General features: G+C 41.3%; 1 protein-coding gene across 2 annotated transcripts in view; it reads right to left on the bottom strand.

Annotated features, from left to right (window-relative positions):
- Positions 1–17,459, bottom strand: part of DNAAF11 (dynein axonemal assembly factor 11) — a 61,152-nt gene extending 43,693 nt beyond the window's left edge. For both annotated transcript variants that reach the window (XM_075211694.1, XM_075211696.1), the window contains exons 1-5: positions 17,352–17,459; positions 15,330–15,497; positions 12,660–12,737; positions 11,735–11,907; positions 862–1,091 (exon numbers count right to left, since the gene is read on the bottom strand). In XM_075211694.1, the coding sequence (XP_075067795.1) occupies positions 862–1,091; positions 11,735–11,907; positions 12,660–12,737; positions 15,330–15,497; positions 17,352–17,361 (659 nt within the window). In that variant the 5' untranslated portion in view covers positions 17,362–17,459. The remainder of the gene's footprint in view (positions 1–861; positions 1,092–11,734; positions 11,908–12,659; positions 12,738–15,329; positions 15,498–17,351) is intronic.
- Between the last annotated feature and the right edge of the window lie 1,786 nt (positions 17,460–19,245).

The following is a 19,245-nucleotide window of genomic DNA, read 5'->3' as shown; positions in this document are numbered from 1 at the left end:
GAGGGAACGGGCGATCTGACACTTGTGATACATTACTGGAGAGGTGGAGGGGAGGGAACGGGCGATCTGATACTTGTGATACATTACTGGAGAGGCGGAGGGGAGGGAACGGGCGACCTGACATAGGCCGGGTACAGTGAGGGCAGGATCACACGAATGTGACCAGTAAGTACACGTTTACATGCCTGTCAGGAGCCGTATCTATCGCGGGTGCAAAACACCAGCACTAGCTACCTGCTTCTGATTGGCTGACTGCAAGTTCACCTCTGAGGCGGGTTCTGCATTGACCATACATGTATTATAGGATTTTGTGGCCATATTTAAAAAATATTTTTTTTCCTACTTTCATACATAGGCAAGAAGAAATATTATACCTGCTGTATTATATCAGCACTAATAGTGAATGTGTTTTAGCTATCAAAGCAAATGCTCAGACTTTTCTTATGCTTATGACCGGATTGTGTGTATGTGGGTGTACGTATGTCTGACGTTTATACTACAAGAGCAGAGCTGGACCCTTCGTGGCTACAACTCAGCACATGGGTGTAAATATACTATTTTTACAGGAAACTTTTTAAAAAAATTTGCCCAATATGCACAAAACTCGTCACCAGGCCGTGATCTCTGGAAAATAGCACATACGTTGATTTTCCTAGTGTTACAATACTGACTGTGTATTCCCATGTACCGAGGTACATCGCTGAGGCACTTGCTAGTACCCGTTTTTTTAAACACACCCATCTGATTAAGAGGAATTATGTTCTTTAAAAGTAATTCTTTGGTAGCTCAGTTCCGTGTTACTTTACTAATTATAATCTACCTCCACCTAGGCAAGTTGGACAAAGACCCCATCTGACATACAATGTGTTGTTGATGTCCGTGTACCACCGTCTATCAAATCCAGGCTTTCTCTCCTGTGGTTCACGGGGCTCGGTTTGTTTTCCGGATAATTTGATTTGAGCCTCTTCTCTTTCCCCAGCCCTCTTCAGCCTATAAGCCTCCTCTTGTACTTTGATTTGCTGTTGCACTTGGGTATAATCCTGCAGGGCCTGGATACGCTCGGAACGCTCTATCTCTCTGCCATCCAGCCACTTCAAAGGGAAACAAGATCACAGTTTCAGCTCACATAAGTAGAATCAAGAAAGAAAAACAATCACAGCATCAGTCTCACCTTCAGTGCAGCATTAAGGATACAAATATGTGACTATCAGTTGAAGTCACTAAGAAGATGAACCGTGCCAAAGCCACACATCACCCACGTACATAATTTATGACCCACGCATTCTGGTGCACTGAGAGCTCATGCCGAGTAGGCAATTAATTGGCACATGCGATCCTTCTAGAGCAATTTAGGAAATAAACATAGTGAAGTATTCATGAAGAATAGACATGAGACTCAGAGTGTGTTCAGCCAGGCCAAGAAGAAGCTCTCCTAGACCTCTAAGGGTTAATGTGCGGAAAGCATTCAATGCCTAAAGTCAATGACGGTATGGATGCCTATGTCTGTAAGTAGTGGGATTATATATAGAGATCGCCACCGTGGGTCTGATTGAACAAGGAATGCAAAGTGAACGCAATTTGTGTTTTTGCACGCACGTCCGTCCGTATTCAAGTACAAGCGGATCTGAAGAAAAAATCCATTTGAACACATGTATAAGTAATATCTGGCTATATAGTACTTGTTATATGACAGACACAACACACTGCAGGATATGTACATTACATATGTGCTATATAAAGTCCCAGCAGAAAGCACAGTAGATGGAAAAGGAAATACATTAACACCTGTAAATATTATAATCATTAAGAAAAATACATTTAAAACATTTTTTCCCCATGAAACACATTAGGATGTTATTAATCCCTACTATACATAAAATGCATTTTTACAGTTGCTCTTAATTGCAAAGACATGTTCTAGCTGCATACACAGCCGTTATCACTATCACTCAGCACTAACACCTGACCTGCAGCTGGTGCAGGTGATACGACTAAAATTATGTACCACAGAGATATCCAGAGGTTGAATCAGACGGGTGTGAGTGTGTTCGACATTGGCTCGCCCTTACTGTACATTGACTACGTGCATACACCCTTTCCGCCCGTCAAATCGTAGGCTGTAGTAACTGCCATTTGCGTTCACAGATGAATTGCATACACTGAGTTCACTGGCGTATATAGTTCGTTTCCAGGAATGAGCACAGCTATTTTACGCAAAATACGGCACGTATTGGGACTTACGTTCCCTAATCAATCAGGCCCAGTGTGTCTGAAAATTATTACATTTCAGATATTTAGTCGCAAAAATATTCAATTACTGATATTTTTTTAAAATATGTAGAATTACTACAGAAAACAAGTAAAGCATCTTTTTGTCTTTGTCATATATTAAACCTCTGTGTCTATCACGGAGCTATATAATATATCTGTGTTATGCTTAATAAATCTGTCCATTTTTTTTTTCTGTTCTATCCTTAGCAGATGTTGCTTAGGTGGGTGGTGCTTCTCTATCTTGCATCATTCTGTAACAAGGGAAAGAGAGAGCTTGTGTGATTGGCTAGCCAGTCTCTGGCTAGCCAATCACTGGCTGTAAGCTGGCAGATACGCCCATTGGGGCAGGGCCAGTGATGTCACATAAAGCCGACTACTGACATACTCTGTCTGGATATTGTTTTCTATAAGATCTTATTAGTACAGCGGGCTGAAGATGTGGAATGGGACTTCACTACAGCCACAAAGTACATCATTATTTAAGAGGATTTTCCTACTTAACAATTGTTACCATTTTAAGTTTTAACGTAAACTATCCATATAAGCAAATTATTTTCATGTAATCAATGTATAAACTGATTTTTCTCTTTCTAAATATTATTTCTGAAACTACGGCCATGAAATGGAAATGCAGAAACTGAACTAATGGTACAGAAAGCTTAATGACAACTGAACCCCAAAATTTGAATTTTCATATATAGAACATTCATGAAGGTAAAATACAATATTCAGCATACCTCCAAACTGCCCCGATTTAGGTGGGGCAGTCCTGATTTGAGACCCCGTCCTGCCATCCCGATTGGGATAGCTTTGTCCCACGGGCGGGAAAGTGGGGGATAATTCTGTTCACCACTGCTCTCCATGGCACCCCTGGCATGGCAAAGAATGTCCCTAAACATGTGCCCACGTCACCCCTTTACCTCATCAAATCCAATTTCTGCACTACTCCTCAAAACTAAGTGTATCGTATCCTAACTGACACGCTAAGCTTTGTGATTTCACCTTTTTGTGCTGTATCAGCACCATTTTAGTCATCATGATCATCACCATTTATTTATATAGCGCCACTAATTCCGCAGCGCTGTACAGAGAACTCACTCACATCAGTCTCTGCCCCATTGGAGCTTACAGTGTAAATTCCCTAACACAAATACAGACACACACTCACAGACTAGGGTCAATTTGTTAGCAGCCAATTAACCTACCAGTATGTTTTTGGAGTGTGGGAGGAATCCGGAGCACCCGGAGGAAACCCAGGCAAACACGGGGAGAACATACAAACTCCACACAGATAAGGCCATGGTCGGGAATTAAACTCATGACCCCCGTGCTGTGAGGCAGAAGTGCTAACCACTAAGCCGCCGTGCTGCCCATAGGGACCTACCGTATATACTCGAGTATAAGCCGAGTTTTTCAGCACATTTTTTGTGCTGAAAAAGCCCCCTCTCGGCTTATACTCGAGTGATGCTCTGGGTGATCTAAGTGAGCGGCATCCCTAGTGGGGAGAGAAGGTGCCGTATTGAGAGCAATGCAGGATGCAGCAGAGCGGGCAAGGTGGGTGGTGCAGGTGCGCCTGTGCAGAGTGACCTCTGACATCACGTCACACTGCGCAGAGCCACGTCAAGAACAGATGCTGCCCGGCATTAGACTGCTCATGCAAATCCCGGTATTGGCCACCCTACTGCTGCATTCTGTATGCAGTAGGGTACAAGTGTATTGCTGTAGACAAACAAGGTAAAAATGCGCGGTCAAAACAGATCGGAGCCACCAGCGGGGAAACTACCCAGCACTCAGTGCCAGCTCACACACCGCCCGGACAGGACACCGCTGCCCGCCTGACCTCACAGCCATATCGACATCGCTCCTGCTCAGAGCGGTCAGCGTCTACCCAACCTACCCAGGACCGCGCACAAGACCCCTGGCATCCACCATAATGGTAGTTTGACTACCATCAAAAGGTAATGGCATACTTTTGTCACATCTGAACTACTGTGCATTCCAGGCTGCCAAAGTTAATACAGGCAGAAGCACTATTTAAATCCATCTACCAGCGGCACGGACACACTTATCAGTGCAATACCTACCAGATTGTCATCCATTCATTAACTTGCTCAGCATCCATTAGAAATACTGCTCTGCATGTTGAACACTGTAACATTTACCTCTGTTTAATACTGTGCCATATTTATACTGTCTACTGTTTATATTTGCTTTATACTGTACGAATCCAATACATCTATACTCATTCATTAATCACCCGCCCACCACACCTACCCTTCATTCACATTGGTCACTACTCATCAGTGTACTGGAGCGCAGGGTGACATACCCCTCTACCATAGTAATTTAGGAGTGTGGTTAACTCCCATTTACCCAGCTGCTCGTACACCTCCGTTGCCATAGTGCATTCACCACCTCTCCACCTCTTAAGAAAATAATCTATTAATTGTTGGGGTTTTGGGGTACTACATCAATTAATGTAATTTTATTGGTATCTATTTTTATTTTTGAAATTTACCAGTAGCTGCTGCATTTCCCACCTTAGGCTTATACTCGAGTCAATAAGTTTTCCCAGTTTTTTGTGTTAAAATTAGGTGCCTCGGCTTATATTCGGGTCGACTTATACTCGAGTATATACGGTATTTAAAAAAAAAAAAAGAAATAAGACCATGATTTAATGTTACCTTATCACCACAGCAGCTGAACAATCCTGAGCGACCACAGTTAAAACTAACCTAAGCAAATAGGGCCCCTGTTCCTCTCTACTGACCGAGTGTGGCTCCTAGCTCAGCCCCCAGATCCACTGGCAGCAACAACAACAAAACCTTTATTTAAAAAACTTGTACATCAAAAATATATATATACACATTATATTAAAGTTATAATATAACTGTTATATTATATCTTCCACCTCCCTTCCCCCACCCCCCAAGTAAATATTTATTTTCTGGGCTAGAGGTAATAGCCAGATTCATTTTAGAAAGACACAGAGGCTGGAAAAATGTATTTGATCATGAAATATTTTTCTGCATTTACATTGTGGAGGTTTAATTGTCCTTTAAACCAGAATCGCTGACAAGGACGTTATTCTTTGCTACAATCACACTAACACGCGCCTCTGGCAACGGATTTCTGTGAAGCAAGCGACAGAAGTACAGGTAATAAGCAGGAAATGATAGTGATATATAACAAGCTTTGCTAGGTGACACAAGCTGAAGTCTTTTCAGCAAATCGTCTCACAGATCAAAAGGAATCATCTGTAATTTAAGAATCTGTTTACATTTCTTTCCTCTTCTGCGTTCTTTGACATAAATCTAAATGCAAATGTGTGTTTTGTGTATAATAATAATAATAATCCTCTTACAATATATTTGCTCACTGGAATACGCATTTGTAGGAAAATGCATTTTGGCGATTATAACAGAGACCTTAAAGGGCAGACCCAGGTTGACATTTTATTTATTGACGTCTCGTTCCACAGCGCTGCATCTAAATTGTATATAATACATAATTCAGCCCAAACTGCACCCTTGGTTGAATGCTTTACCATGTAAACAACGGATTCATTATGATACACTCTTAGATATACAAAATAAGAAATGCAATAATAATGGAATAATGATGTGCACAGTGAGTGGAGTACCGCCCTTGTACCTTAGCTTCACTAGACCCATGGAGTCGTTCCACAAGCCCGGGCCCTCCCAGGAGCCAAGGGTCCATCCCACAAAGAGCGCACAGTCATTTGTAAAGCTGATTCTTGTAAATTGATTTATAGTGGTTCATTGCATATACCACACTTGCCAACTCTCCCGGAATGTCCAGGAGACTCCCGAAATTCGGATCAGCTTCACGGACTCCTGGGAGAGCTGGCAAGTATCCCGCAATTGCGGGGCTAAAATGACACAATTCGCTGTGAATCGCGTCATTTTGTCCCTGCCCCCCGTGACAAAACGGCATATTTGTCACAGAAGGTGGGGCCACAATGACGCATTTGGCCGGGCCCCGCCCCTCCCGCCCTCTAGACATGCCCCTCTCCCGGATGCAACTTGCCAAAAGTAGGCAAGTATGGCATATACTAACTATACTTGTTTGGCTTCAATACCACAATATGGCTATAATTAATAGAAAATGTTCTAAATCGTTACTTAGTGTCACCAGTATCTTTATAATATTATAATGTGTGTGCTTGCCGAGAGCGAGTATGAATGTGTGGAGCCATGATGAGGCCTAGGCCCCTGGTTTTTAGAAATCTAACAATTGGTCTCCCAACTCCTAAATTAGAAACTCATCAACACGCCGCCCTGCTAGATCAACTCAGTGACTGGCAGGCCCCCTCCCCCCTCAAACCTTGGGTTGCCATTGAATGCCACAATTCCTCCCCATGTCCCGTTGGCTGACCTCCTGGGGCTGGATAACCCCAGCAGACTGATTTCTGCAACTACCCTCCGTAGTGTCGAAGACTCCCGTATTGTTTGGGATAAGTTGAAACCGCCCAACCCCCCCCCATACGTCTGTCGCTCTCCTCATCTTCCCACGCGGGTCGCATATCAACATGGTACCAGTTCACCCCGTCTCCTGTAGACACTCACGACCTGCTGGTCCAGGCGACTTGGGAAACTGATCTGGGGATCACGGTCTCAGCGGAGGATTGGGAGAGAATCTTTCAGAACATTTATAAAACGTTTAGGTGCATCAACCACTCGGAGGTGATGATTAAGATTGTACATAGGTTGTATCTCACTCCACAGAATCTGACCCTCGGTATCTAAATATTGTTGGAGAGATTGTGGTCACTAAATCCAATATCTACCCTTGTCCCGCTGTGGTACTTCTACAGCTTTATCCGTCCCACTTTCAGCGCCACAACCAATACGTCGCCGGGCACATACTCAACGCCACTAGGGCAGCAATAGCCCAGAATTGGAAGTCTCCACTACCTCCACTTCTTTCTAAAATTATTGCCAAAATACAACTCAGTTATGAGATGAAAAATCATTGGTTCTGAATACTCTACAGCCATATCCTCCCCGTTGGTTAAATGGTTCCCATGGTATGACTGCAAGATGGAGCATCGACCCCCACAGCAGGGGTAAATGCAGGATTTGTAGAGGGGGGTTTCCACACCACGCCGTCGGTGGGCATGACCAGCATGCATGGGGGCGTAGCTATAATATTAGACAGTACTTGGCTGCTCTCCAACTCTTCCTATCCCCATAATATACATGGGCAATGCTGCGTGCACTACTGTTAGGTGCACGCAGCTCTCCCTTTTCAAGCAGAGCTGTGTGAAGCGGGAGCAGGGTCCAGCCACCTCAATTATACAGTTCCCCAGGCTTGGAGGGGGGTTTCCAGGCACTAGGATCCCTCGTCCTTGGTTTGCCTATGCACAGGAACCATAATAGCTTGTCTGGCCTTCTTGAGACTTAAAGTATTGATACTTCTGAATGTGTTTTTTTCTACAATGCCGTTTGCCTCTAAATATGTCTCCTTCCTTCCCTCCCTAGCTGCCCCACCCCTCCCCTCCTCATTTATTTCTGGTTTATGTCTTATGTCTCTGTATGATGTTTTTGTTACATGTCGGCAATGTTGATTGTACAACCTAGTAACTAGTTTCCTTTGAGGATCATGGAAAAACGGAGATTAAAATAGAAGATAGCAAACGCCACATTTTAGAATATTCCACCGTTAAGTTGTACAGTGTTACAGAGTTACATACTTAATGAAGTTGAAAAAAATTTAGAAGTCCGCTTACTGAAAGTTCTAGCGGTGTTGATCCAGAAGAAGGCAAAACAAATGAAAAATAAGGCACTTGACAATTTGTTCTCACAGGGAAGGGGTATCAATTCCTTCTTGACCCCATAAATGGCAATCAGATTAATTTCTTGAATCAATTACCCCAATGTTGCAATCTAATAGTTCTAGGTAGAGATACCATTTCTTCTAGGAATGGCGTCCAACCCATTATTAAATCCAGTTAATGAATTAGCCATCACCACCTCCCTTAGTAAAGAATTCCATAGTCTTACTACTCTTACAGCGTAGAACCCTTTCTGTGCTAATGGTGAAAACACCTTTCTTCCATATACAGTCCCCTTGTCACTTGCATAACCCTAGGTATGAAAAGCTCATTAGATAAATCTATTTAAATATATTACACTAATTATGTTTTTATTAGAGATGCTCACTGACCCCCGTGAACTGGTTTTGGGTCTGGATTAGCTTCGTGTTTTGGTTTTGCATTTTTTAGAAAAAATCCTGCTCTTTTTTGGTCCTACATTATTATTAACCTCAATAACACTAATTTCAAAACATTTGAAGTTAATTTTGACCACCTCACAGGTCACAATATTATTTACATATACTTTGGGACAAATACTACAGTGACCTGGCTGGATGGTAAGCAAGAGAGCAGTGACACAAACACACAGCAGTTCCTAGCACATCTAGGACACATTGACACACAGCGGTGGCAGAAAAGAAAATGGGGGTCCGCCCTCCCTCTCAATCCCCGCTATGTTGGATCTTAAAAAGGAATTCAAAACTTGCGAGATCCGTCGACGTAACAATGACATTTTGCCTCGTTTTCAAATCCGAGGGCGCGCAACACTCAGTACCCGGATCTGCTAAGCTCAGGTATATTCGGTTCTCAGGGAACCGAGCCTGAGCATCTCTAGTATTTATATACCTGTAAGGCATCTTTTCCCCAACGTGAACAAGTCAAACTTGTCTAATATGTACTTATAATGTAACGCCTCCATTCCACTAATTACTAAGTTAGCCTCCATTCTGCTCCTATGTCCTTCCTGTAGACTGAAGTATCCCAAAAAAACTGTATTAAACCTCAATTAAAGATGTCTAACAAGTGTCTTGTGATTTACATCTACATAAGAGCATCCATTTCGCTCTGAATCACACACATCCTGCACCCCGCGCAGTTAGTTCACTCTGTCAATGACTCAAATATTAGGATATTTTTGTCAGTGTTACAAATATATATTTTATCTCCAAACTGGAGTATGTAAGTTGCAGACTTTTCAGTGATAATATGGTAAGTATATGAAAACAATATAAGCAACAAGTGCTGGCATTTAATATTGGAAAGGCCAGATATGAGATATAGGGGTCTATTTATTAAAGATTAAGTCTAAAGCCCGGTGGAAACGGCTGTAAAGTCCCACAGGCACAGCCACTTTTAGCTGGCGCTATCCCATTAAAATTCAATTTTCACAAATAGCGCTGAAATTACAATTTTTTATCATTACGATAAAAGAGCAGCATGGTGGCTCAGTGGTTAGCACTTCTGCCTTACAGCACTGGGGTCATGAGTTCAATTCCCAACCATGGCCTTATCTGTGTGGAGTTTGTATGTTCTCCCCGTGATTGTGTGGGTTTCGTCCGGGTGCTCCGGTTTCCTCCCACACTCCAAAAACATACTGGTAGGTTAATTGGCTGCTAACAAAATTGACCCTAGTCTCACTGTCTCCCTCTGTGTCTGTGTGTGAGTCTATATTAGGGAATTTAGACTGTAAGCTCCAATGGGGCAGGGACTGATGTGAATGAGTTCTCTGTACAGCGCTGCGGAATTAGTGGCGCTATATAAATGATGATGAGGATGATGATGATGAGATAGTTAATGCCGAATGGAGGTAGACCTTGATAAATAGACCCAATAAACATATTTGTGGCCCAGATCTCAAATCATTGTTGTAATATAGACTAAGGAGGTTCTCAGTAAAGAACTCACATAACATCTTTAAGGACAATAACTGGTTTCTCTATATGGAACACTCTGGCTAGATGATAACTCGCTTAATGGTAAAAGAACTTTCTAAAGAAATTATTCACTGGCAAAAGAACAGCTCAAAACAACTGAGATCTTGGGCTCAAATTCAAAAAAAGGACCATTAACGGTGAGGAATCAGTGAGTGAGGGCGATAGACCGTTCTCCTTTGAGTGAATTGTTCATTGAGACGTAATAAATCTTTAATATTCATCTTCATTCTACTTATACCCAGACAAGCACTGAAATAAGCTCCTGCAGTCTAAAGGAAGAATGTTACTCAGATATATCATTATTGTCTTCTTCATTTAATCTATGTGACAGTACAGATCTTTGACTTTAAAAGGCCATTCAACCTATCACAGCAGAGCATAAGTCTATGAAAGAAGCCTCTCTTTTAAGTACACATAATATAATGTGGATAGCAATTTCTTTTATGCTGTACAAAATTTCATTACTGGGAAGCAATTGTTTGTCACACACAGGCTGCGAACTGAGATGCAGAGTATTAATTAATAGTAGCAACGGTCGGACTTATACAAGTATTGTCACTTTGTTTTTCCTTCATCAAAGCATAACTGCACTAAAAATGATGTTACCTAATTAAAATCATTATGCTGGGTACTACGAATTACTGGAAAAAATCCTAATACATGAAACAGAAACTATGTCTGAAATTGCCTATTGAAAACTTAGAAACACACTGTTGCTGGCATTCATAATTAGGCTGTGAATAACTGACCTTCCTTAGCAAGTCTGCAACTATCGAACCAAGCAGCTCGGTCACAGTTTTACATCAGGATTAGAGATGTTGCAAAGGAAGATAACTTTCATATCGCCTATCTGTTTTCAACAGGCGATTTCAGGCGTAATTCCTATTTCAAGTTTCATTTATTGCAGGAAGTTGTAGTACCCAGCAAAACTATTTTTGAATGGACTTACCCTTTAATAATTCTACAAGGGGTATAAATAAAATATTCTCTGTGTGATGTATGCACCAAAAAATAACTGCAAGGCTTTCACAGTGACAATGATTGAAAGTAAGCTCTCAATAATAAAGTGAGCCATAATCTGAGGCAACAGCTCAACACTGCGTGACACGGAGGCACACAAGATCCAAACCTCCCATCATTCCCCATGGGAAAATCTGGAAGCCACACCCCAATCCACTAAAAATGTGATAATCTGCTCAGACCACACCCTTTTTTAGTTAGATCACACCCCTTTTCAAATAAACCCCACTAAACCCCACTAAAAAGTATAACTGTTGCTGGTTATGCAGATTCTAGATTTGTGGTCTAATGCCTTCAATACTTTAAAGTGCTTCCATAACTCGTTGACGCATTAAATACATCACTGAGGCAGGAGCCTGTGGCCACCGGGTGTAGGCGATTGTGAACATTAATGAAAAATGAAATCAGTAACGATTATTATAACTGGTCACTATGGCCTCAGTATAATGCGAGGTGATGTACGGGAGTGCAGGTAGTGCACACTGAGGAGTAAACCCAATTGAGCAGTTTAATGGGTGAACATATAAATATATGCTAAGGTTCTATTCACAAAAAGTAACAAGGTTATCGTAAAACGACTTGGAGCTTAACCGCAGGTATAACACATTTGTACAGAGCTATTTCATTGAGGCAGAAACCTCAAAATATTCTTCTTTTTCTGTCACTGTACCTTCAATTGCGGCAGTGTGGTCACTACATACGTCCGGTAGCCGTCAAACTGTGCACACGGGTTCCCCACCAGGTAGAGCTCCCGCAGATGGACGTTCTGACGGAGGTTCCTGATACTAGACAGCTCCCCCACAAAGTTCACCGTCAGATCCAGTTTCTGCAGAGACTCACAGCCTGACAGACGGAAATGTTTGTTACATGCGGAAAGGTCACCACAGATAGGTTCTATCATTAGTATTGAATATTAAATAGTTACGTCAATTATTTTTATCATTTGCGAAATCAAAAGGTAGAAAAGAAAGGTTTTGTCGTTTGTTATATAAAATTACCCCAAGTATTTTCTGGAGATGCTATTCTGGTATCGACAGACAAATATACCTAAAATTGACAGCTGACATCACCCATGGCTTCTGTTGCCCAAGTTGTTGTGGCCCAGCAGAAACAGAGTGAATCCATCTTGCGAGATGGACACAATCAGATAATTCCAAAATTCAAAAAATAAAGGGACTGATTCATTAGTGATCTTATCTGTCCTTTTTGGCGTATCTTAAGCAAATCCACTCTGTTCATGCCCAGAAAAGGGAGATAAGAAGCAAAATCCACTGCGAAAGTGAAGAATTTCTTAAGTTAAGATGAAAATTCATCTTAACTTCACTCTTATCTCTCTGTTTCTTCTTAAAATAAGCATCTTAACTTTTGCACAAGATAAGATCACTAATGAATCAGGCCCAAAGTGATGAATAAATTTCAGAAATTCTTAAAAGTGAAATGCCAACACTTGACTATTAAAAAAAACCCTAAAAATTGGAAATTGATACTTATCTATTAAAAGTAGTTTGCATAAAATGCCAACAATTGCAATAAATGTAAATTCATAGCACAATTTCCAGCCTGCGGTGGTGGCTGGTGGGAACAGCAACAATCACCTTCCAGATTTTCAATCCTTTCAATGTTGTTCAAGGCCAAGTTTAAATACTCCAATTTTTTCAGCCTGCTGACGTTTTCTGCAAGGCAAGCCGAACACAAATCAATGCTGCAATTTTAAAATTCTGCTTTGCTGCACTGTGCACGCACCAAAAAAATTGTACCCAAATTCAGAGTCCAGATTAACTTGCAATTGCGCCCTTCCCTGTGCTTGCAGTGGCGGGTCTGGGGCGTGTGTGTGCAAATAAAGGCATATATTGTTATAGGCAGAACAGGACGCCGGCTTTGGTCTGCTTTCTTTAAACTTGCTGATTGGTTAAAGTATTCTTATTTGGCGATTGCTATTTCTTCAGAACTTTTCATGCACGATACAGTATTTGTGAGAATTGAATTACTATCCGCAATAGGAAGCTTAATAAAAGTTATTGTATGATATATATTTGTTTCCGAGCACCACTACTGTGAATCATTTTCTACATCCCAAGTTGTGCTCCGAGACTAATGAACAGCAAGCAGCACGAAGCAGAGAGCAAGGAGCGTATACTGAATGCTTGAGAAATCTGTATTCATTTAACTAAGACTATTATACTCCTGATATGGGCTTATGACATTTTGTGTAATTATATGTTATAGTTTAAGCAGCAATAGATGATTCATTTTAGCACTGGTAGATATAAGAATGACTATTAAATGTATGTGTGTATTTTGAATACCATACTATTCAGTATACACCGTGGGTCTAAGTAAGGACAGCTGTACTTACATTTCCTTTTTTGCTTTGTAGATTTGGGAATATATGTTTTATTCTTTTTGTGTGAGAAAAATATAATTTCACCTTTGTATGTTAGAAGCTTTTTACAACTTTGGTTGAAGTGGAAATTTAGAAGTGAAATCAAAACTGTAATAGGTGCATAAGTGTAGGGAATCTAATAGTGATACAATGAAGGCAGTAGGAGAAGTGGCGGTATGACGTACACCCGTATACACCCCACTTCCACAACTTTGTGTGTGTGTGTGTATATATATATATATATGTATATATATTTTTTTATATTATCTTTTATTTATTTATTTTCAAGAAATCTAATATAAAATTCTTCTAGTGTCATACAAGGCCATCAACAAAACTGTACCGACATACATCTCCTCATTTGTCTCAAAATATCTCCCAACTCTACACCTCCGTTCTGCACAAGATCTGCGTCTCTCTTCCACTCTCATCACTTCCTCCCATTCCCGGTTACAGGACTTTTTTCGGGCTGCACCCACTTTGTGGAATTCCCTCCCTCGCACAGTAAGACTTTCCTCTAGACTTCAAACCTTCAAACGTTCTCCGAAAACCCACCTCTTCAGGAAGCTTATAGTATTCCTCTACCACCCTCTTAATCTACCTAGGTTACCCTATTACCACCCGCTACACAGCTAACACAAGACAACACCCCTTTCTGACATAGTTGTGTGACTGATCACACAGCCCACTAAATACGTTGTAACCTTTGCATTCTAGCTGGACAAATATTCAAAATGATGTAGCACTTACCCTTGTGTATTAAACCATTGTCCCACAGATTGTAAGTTTACGAGCAGGGCCCTCTTACCTCTCTGACTGTATGTATGACCCAGTATTGTTTTATCACTGTTTGTACCCAATTGGAAAGCGCTACGGAATCTGCTGGCGCTATATAAATAAATGTGGATGATGATGAGGTCACACACACACACACACACATATATATATATATATATATATATATATATATAATACATAATGTAGGTAACTCGAATGTGATAGTGTTACAATGAATACAGTAAAAGAAGAAGTGGCGGTATGACATACTACCATATACCCTCCACTTCCACCACTGTGTATATATATATATATATGTATTCAGACACCCCCATTTCCACCACTAGGTTGAGCTGTGGCTACAGATGTGTATAACTGGATGGTGCAAAGTGGGCTATATTATAACTATCGGGAGTATAGAGAGTTAGAAGCAAATCCAGCTAAAGGGTGTAAATCTGCACCTAGATATTTTACACTACAATTTAGAGTTGAACTAGGATGCACCCTTCTAACTCTAAATCTATATGCACATTTTACATTTGGGCCACATGCTGCCAACATGGTTTTGCAAAGGTGCAAAACTGCACCTTCTAGCTGCAGTAATCCCTAATTTTAAACATAATAATAAATAGAGTAGTAAAATAGACAATTTGCAGAGCCACCCGAGGAAGTTATACAAACAGATCAGAGAAAAACCAAAAGGAACAAGTTGGAAGGAAAGAGACAAGGGCTTTGAACAGAACACAAACAGTTGGGATTTATAGAAATCAGAATTGTGATACTAAATAGGGCCCAGATACATTTATAAAAGCCCCCCCCCCCCCAATGCTACCCATTTATAGTACAAATTAGGCCATGCCCCCATAATCCTGGGTCACGCCTGATCCGCACAAACCACACCCATTGGTCAGGTGACCATGGTGCCGTTAACTTCTCAGGACTCAGGACTGACCCACAACAGTCACACTGATGGGAGTACTTACTAGGAATGCAGCTGAATTGTCCCGAAAAGATGCTAAATCCTCACAGTCAGCGTTCTATCTCTTATAGTTGATTGTCAATGGATCCTGTCTACGATGACCCTCATAGGGAACGCTACACTCACCTATTTTGGGGATGAGATTGTTCTGAAGATAGAGAATTTTCAGGTCTTTGCACCACTTGTCCACATGTTCGATCCTTTCTAGATCTTGTTGGTGAAGGGAGATTTCTTCCAAGGAAAAGATTTCGCAGTTATTGTGTTCTGCCCGTTTCCTGATTAAATCTTCTGTGACTGCCAGACACAAGGTAACAATGTGATAAATATAAATGAACTAACATGTAACAGCAAGATGCCCCAGAGCTGACACTTTAAAAGGAATCTGAGACCCCTTGCGGTTCTTGAAGCCTAGAAGTCAGCATCTTCTATTCTACTTTTTTATTATTTCTGTGCAGGTGATATAATAACTGTATCCTCAGAATTTTGGCGCTATTGGCTCTTACCATCAAATAGATCTCAAATTCATATTGCTATATAACTAGATATGGGCAAATCAATATGGCCGGTTTTAAAAGTACAATGTCAGATATTCACCTGTAGTAAATTAATTAGCAAATCTCTCAGGATTCACCAACAAGTAAGCGAATAATTAACACTGATTAGAGAATCCAGGCAACCGATTCCCGTTTACAAAGCAGCGGTGACCAGCGATTATCTATCACTGGATTATAGCTGTGCTTTCCTTACTTCCTATAGGGGCTAGTCCCATAGCTCCTTCCGCAAATGTCACACACTTATGGAAGACGGACTGGACATTACACACATGCATAGCTGCTTTCATATATCCAGAAAGTGCCAGGAAAGCTCAAGTTGACCGTTAGGTTTCATGAATCCTTTTGTAACTTAAGTGGACCCTATTGAACATGGGAATTGTGACTTTACTGTTCTTTGGGACCAACAATATTGTCAATTTTTGTTTATCTATGGGATAACATATGTGTGCTAAATAAAATGTATTGCTTTTAACTGCACATTGGGCGCAGCTAGCTAGACTTACTGCATACCACAAAGGGACACTGCTGACAGTAAAGACTTGTTCATCCCTAATAATGTAAATAACAACTTCTTTTGTCTAAGGCAAAAAAAACTCTGGTGCTAAAGAAGAGATTGAGGAATTAACATACAATACAAATAAAATACAAATAAAGAATAAAGCGTCCCTGGGCTCAAATATGAAGGAAGCCTCAGGGAACTAATATTTTATGTTAATTTGGTTTCATGCAACAACTCAACCGTCTTTATAGGGCAGGTACGTTGGGGGGGGGTCGCCTAGTACTTGGGTAGCGATAGAGAAGTAGTGGCACGCCACAGCGAAGCGTCAGCATGCCCAACATTTACAGATTTACCCCCGCACAGTGATGCAGGGGCAAACGCAGGATTTGTAGAGGGGGGGTTTCCACACCACGCCACCAGTGGGCGTGACCAGCATGCATGGGGGTGTGGCTATAATTTTAGACAGTGCTTGGCTGCTCTCCAACTCTTCCTATCCCCATATTATACATGGGCAATGCTGCGTGCACTATTGTTAGGTGCACGCAGCTCTCCCTTTTCAAGCAGAGCTGTGTGAAGTGGGGGCAAGGTCCAGCCACCTCATTTATACAGTGCCCCAGGCTTTGAGGGGGGTTTCCAGGCACTAGAAAAACCCCCTCAGTTTGCCTATACGATGGGCGGTATGTTTACTGGGGGAGGGTATTAATAATGTCTTGCACAAATCTCCCAAGAGACATTTTGGGCCCCTATACAGCAACATCTCGGATCCCCTCCCATAGCTACTGCAGGGGGCGTGGCCAAACTAGGTTGATGGCTCCTCCCACTACACATACAGACCAGGACCCCACCCTCTGTGCCCCTGCAGCTATGCCAGCATGGGGTAGGGGGGGTTTCCTTGGAGCACTTGGGGGTCTCAAGCCCCCCAGCATACCACAACTAGCAAGACATGCTGGGACTTGTAGTCCCACTACCCCTAGAGACCCCCAAATTGTCCAACACTGCCATAGACATGCTGGGACTTATAGTTGCACCATCCAGGCTCAGTTACACAGGACGCTGGGATCCATACATGGGGATATAAGCGGACAATATACTCACTGAACACCATGGCGGCAGCTCCCGAGTCCCGACACTACCGGTCCGATGTATAAAACCCCCGACAACAAACGGACGCTGCTCCGGTAACCATGACAACGAGCGGAATACGGCGGCTGAAGTGAGTCAAAATATTTAATGTTGCGTTTATATTCCCGGAGGACAGCAGGGGGCGCTAGCAGCGCATTGTTCTCAGCCTGCAGCTCATTGTACATTGTACAGTCAGACCCATCATTCATAACTTCTAATTAATGGCTTTTGATTTATGGTTAGTCAGATACCACATTAAGTATAACCTTAACTGGCTGCAGCCCCCATATTCTGTAGATGACCACATGTGAATAAATAGTTTGAGCTAAAAATATCAAAGCAACATTCTTCATTGAATATCATAAATTGAGTATAGACATTCACAGGGTAAAATAAAAAAATCTATAAAATAACATTTTTTTTACAATTTGCATAAATCTATCTGCTTTAGTTGGGTAGGTTATTTATTAAGATTGATTAATAACCCATGATGTAGATATACTAATTAAATAACCATCTTCAATTGAAAATCTTAATATTGTCACAATAATAGCAAATGGTCAAAATTCCATGAAAATTACTTATCCAAAATTAAGATTTAAAAAGTGTATATCAGACTTCCATCAAATGCCATGAAAATGTTTTCAGATATTATTAATAACTAATGGGAACGAAATGTGAAGAGATTATTGTCACTTAATATGCAGACTTTCAATTTCTTCTCCACGAATGAAGGGTTCTTTACATTCCTTATATAAACATAGAAATATATTGTTTTAAATCAGAAAATAATGTACAATCTAATCCGCTCTTTTTAATATATTTTGAACATTTTGTTTGGGAAATTCTCACAATGTAAGTTTGCTTTTGTTCTGGGACCCCAAAAGAGGTGGCTCCGTGTATAATGTTTTGCATATCTAACAATCAAGGAACCCCCCACTCAGGGACCACAGGCTGCGCATCTCTGGATTACAGGACTCTGCCACTGGCAAGTCAGACTCTGGTTCTGTTTGTTTTGAAAAGAGTTTTGTTTTTGAAGTTTTTATTCAAGTTCACAGGGACCTCTATCTCGTGTCATGCAGAGTTTACTTATTTACTTAACTTTTCATGATAATGTCTATATAACTTTTTATTTTAATTTCAAATTTACACAAGATATGAATTTCCAGAATAGCTGCACTGTAAATATGTGACGGTATTATTGCTGGTATTATTTTTCCTTATTTTATTAATATTATTATGTTTTATTTATAAAGCATCAATATTTTACGCAACACTGTACATTGAGGGGATCATGATGAAAACAAATAATATACAATGACATGAACAGAAGGTAATAGATACTTGTTTATGGATACAGGCACTGTGCTAGTTCCTGTCTGAAGACAGTTGTTGAATACAGACACTGTGCTAGTTCTTGTCTCCAAGCAGTTGGTGGATACAGACACTGTGCTAGTTCTTGTCTCCAAGCAGTTGGTGGATACAGGCACTGTGCTAGTTCCTGTCTGAAGACAGTTGTTGAATACAGGCACTGTGCTAGTTCTTGTCTCCAAGCAGTTGGTGAATACAGGCACTGTGCTAGTTCCTGTCTCCAGGGAGTTGGTGGATACAAACACTGTGCTAGTTCTTGTCTCCAAGCAGTTGGTGGATACAGGCACTGTGCTAGTTCCTGTCCCCAGGCAGTTGGTGGATACAGACACTGTGCTAGTTCCTGTCCCTAGGCAGTTGGTGGATACAGGCACTTTGCTAGTTCCTGCCCCCAGGCAGTTGGTGGATACAGACACTGTGCTAGTTCCTGTCCCCAGGCAGTTGGTGGATACAAACACTGTGCTAGTTCCTGTCCCCAGGCAGTTGGTGGATACAGGCA

The sequence above is a fragment of the Mixophyes fleayi genome, chromosome 5, assembly GCF_038048845.1.
Source record: "Mixophyes fleayi isolate aMixFle1 chromosome 5, aMixFle1.hap1, whole genome shotgun sequence".
In the NCBI taxonomy this organism is placed as follows: Eukaryota; Metazoa; Chordata; class Amphibia; order Anura; family Limnodynastidae; genus Mixophyes; species Mixophyes fleayi.
Note: the sequence above shows the minus strand (reverse complement) of the source record. Positions and strands in the feature narration are given on the sequence as shown.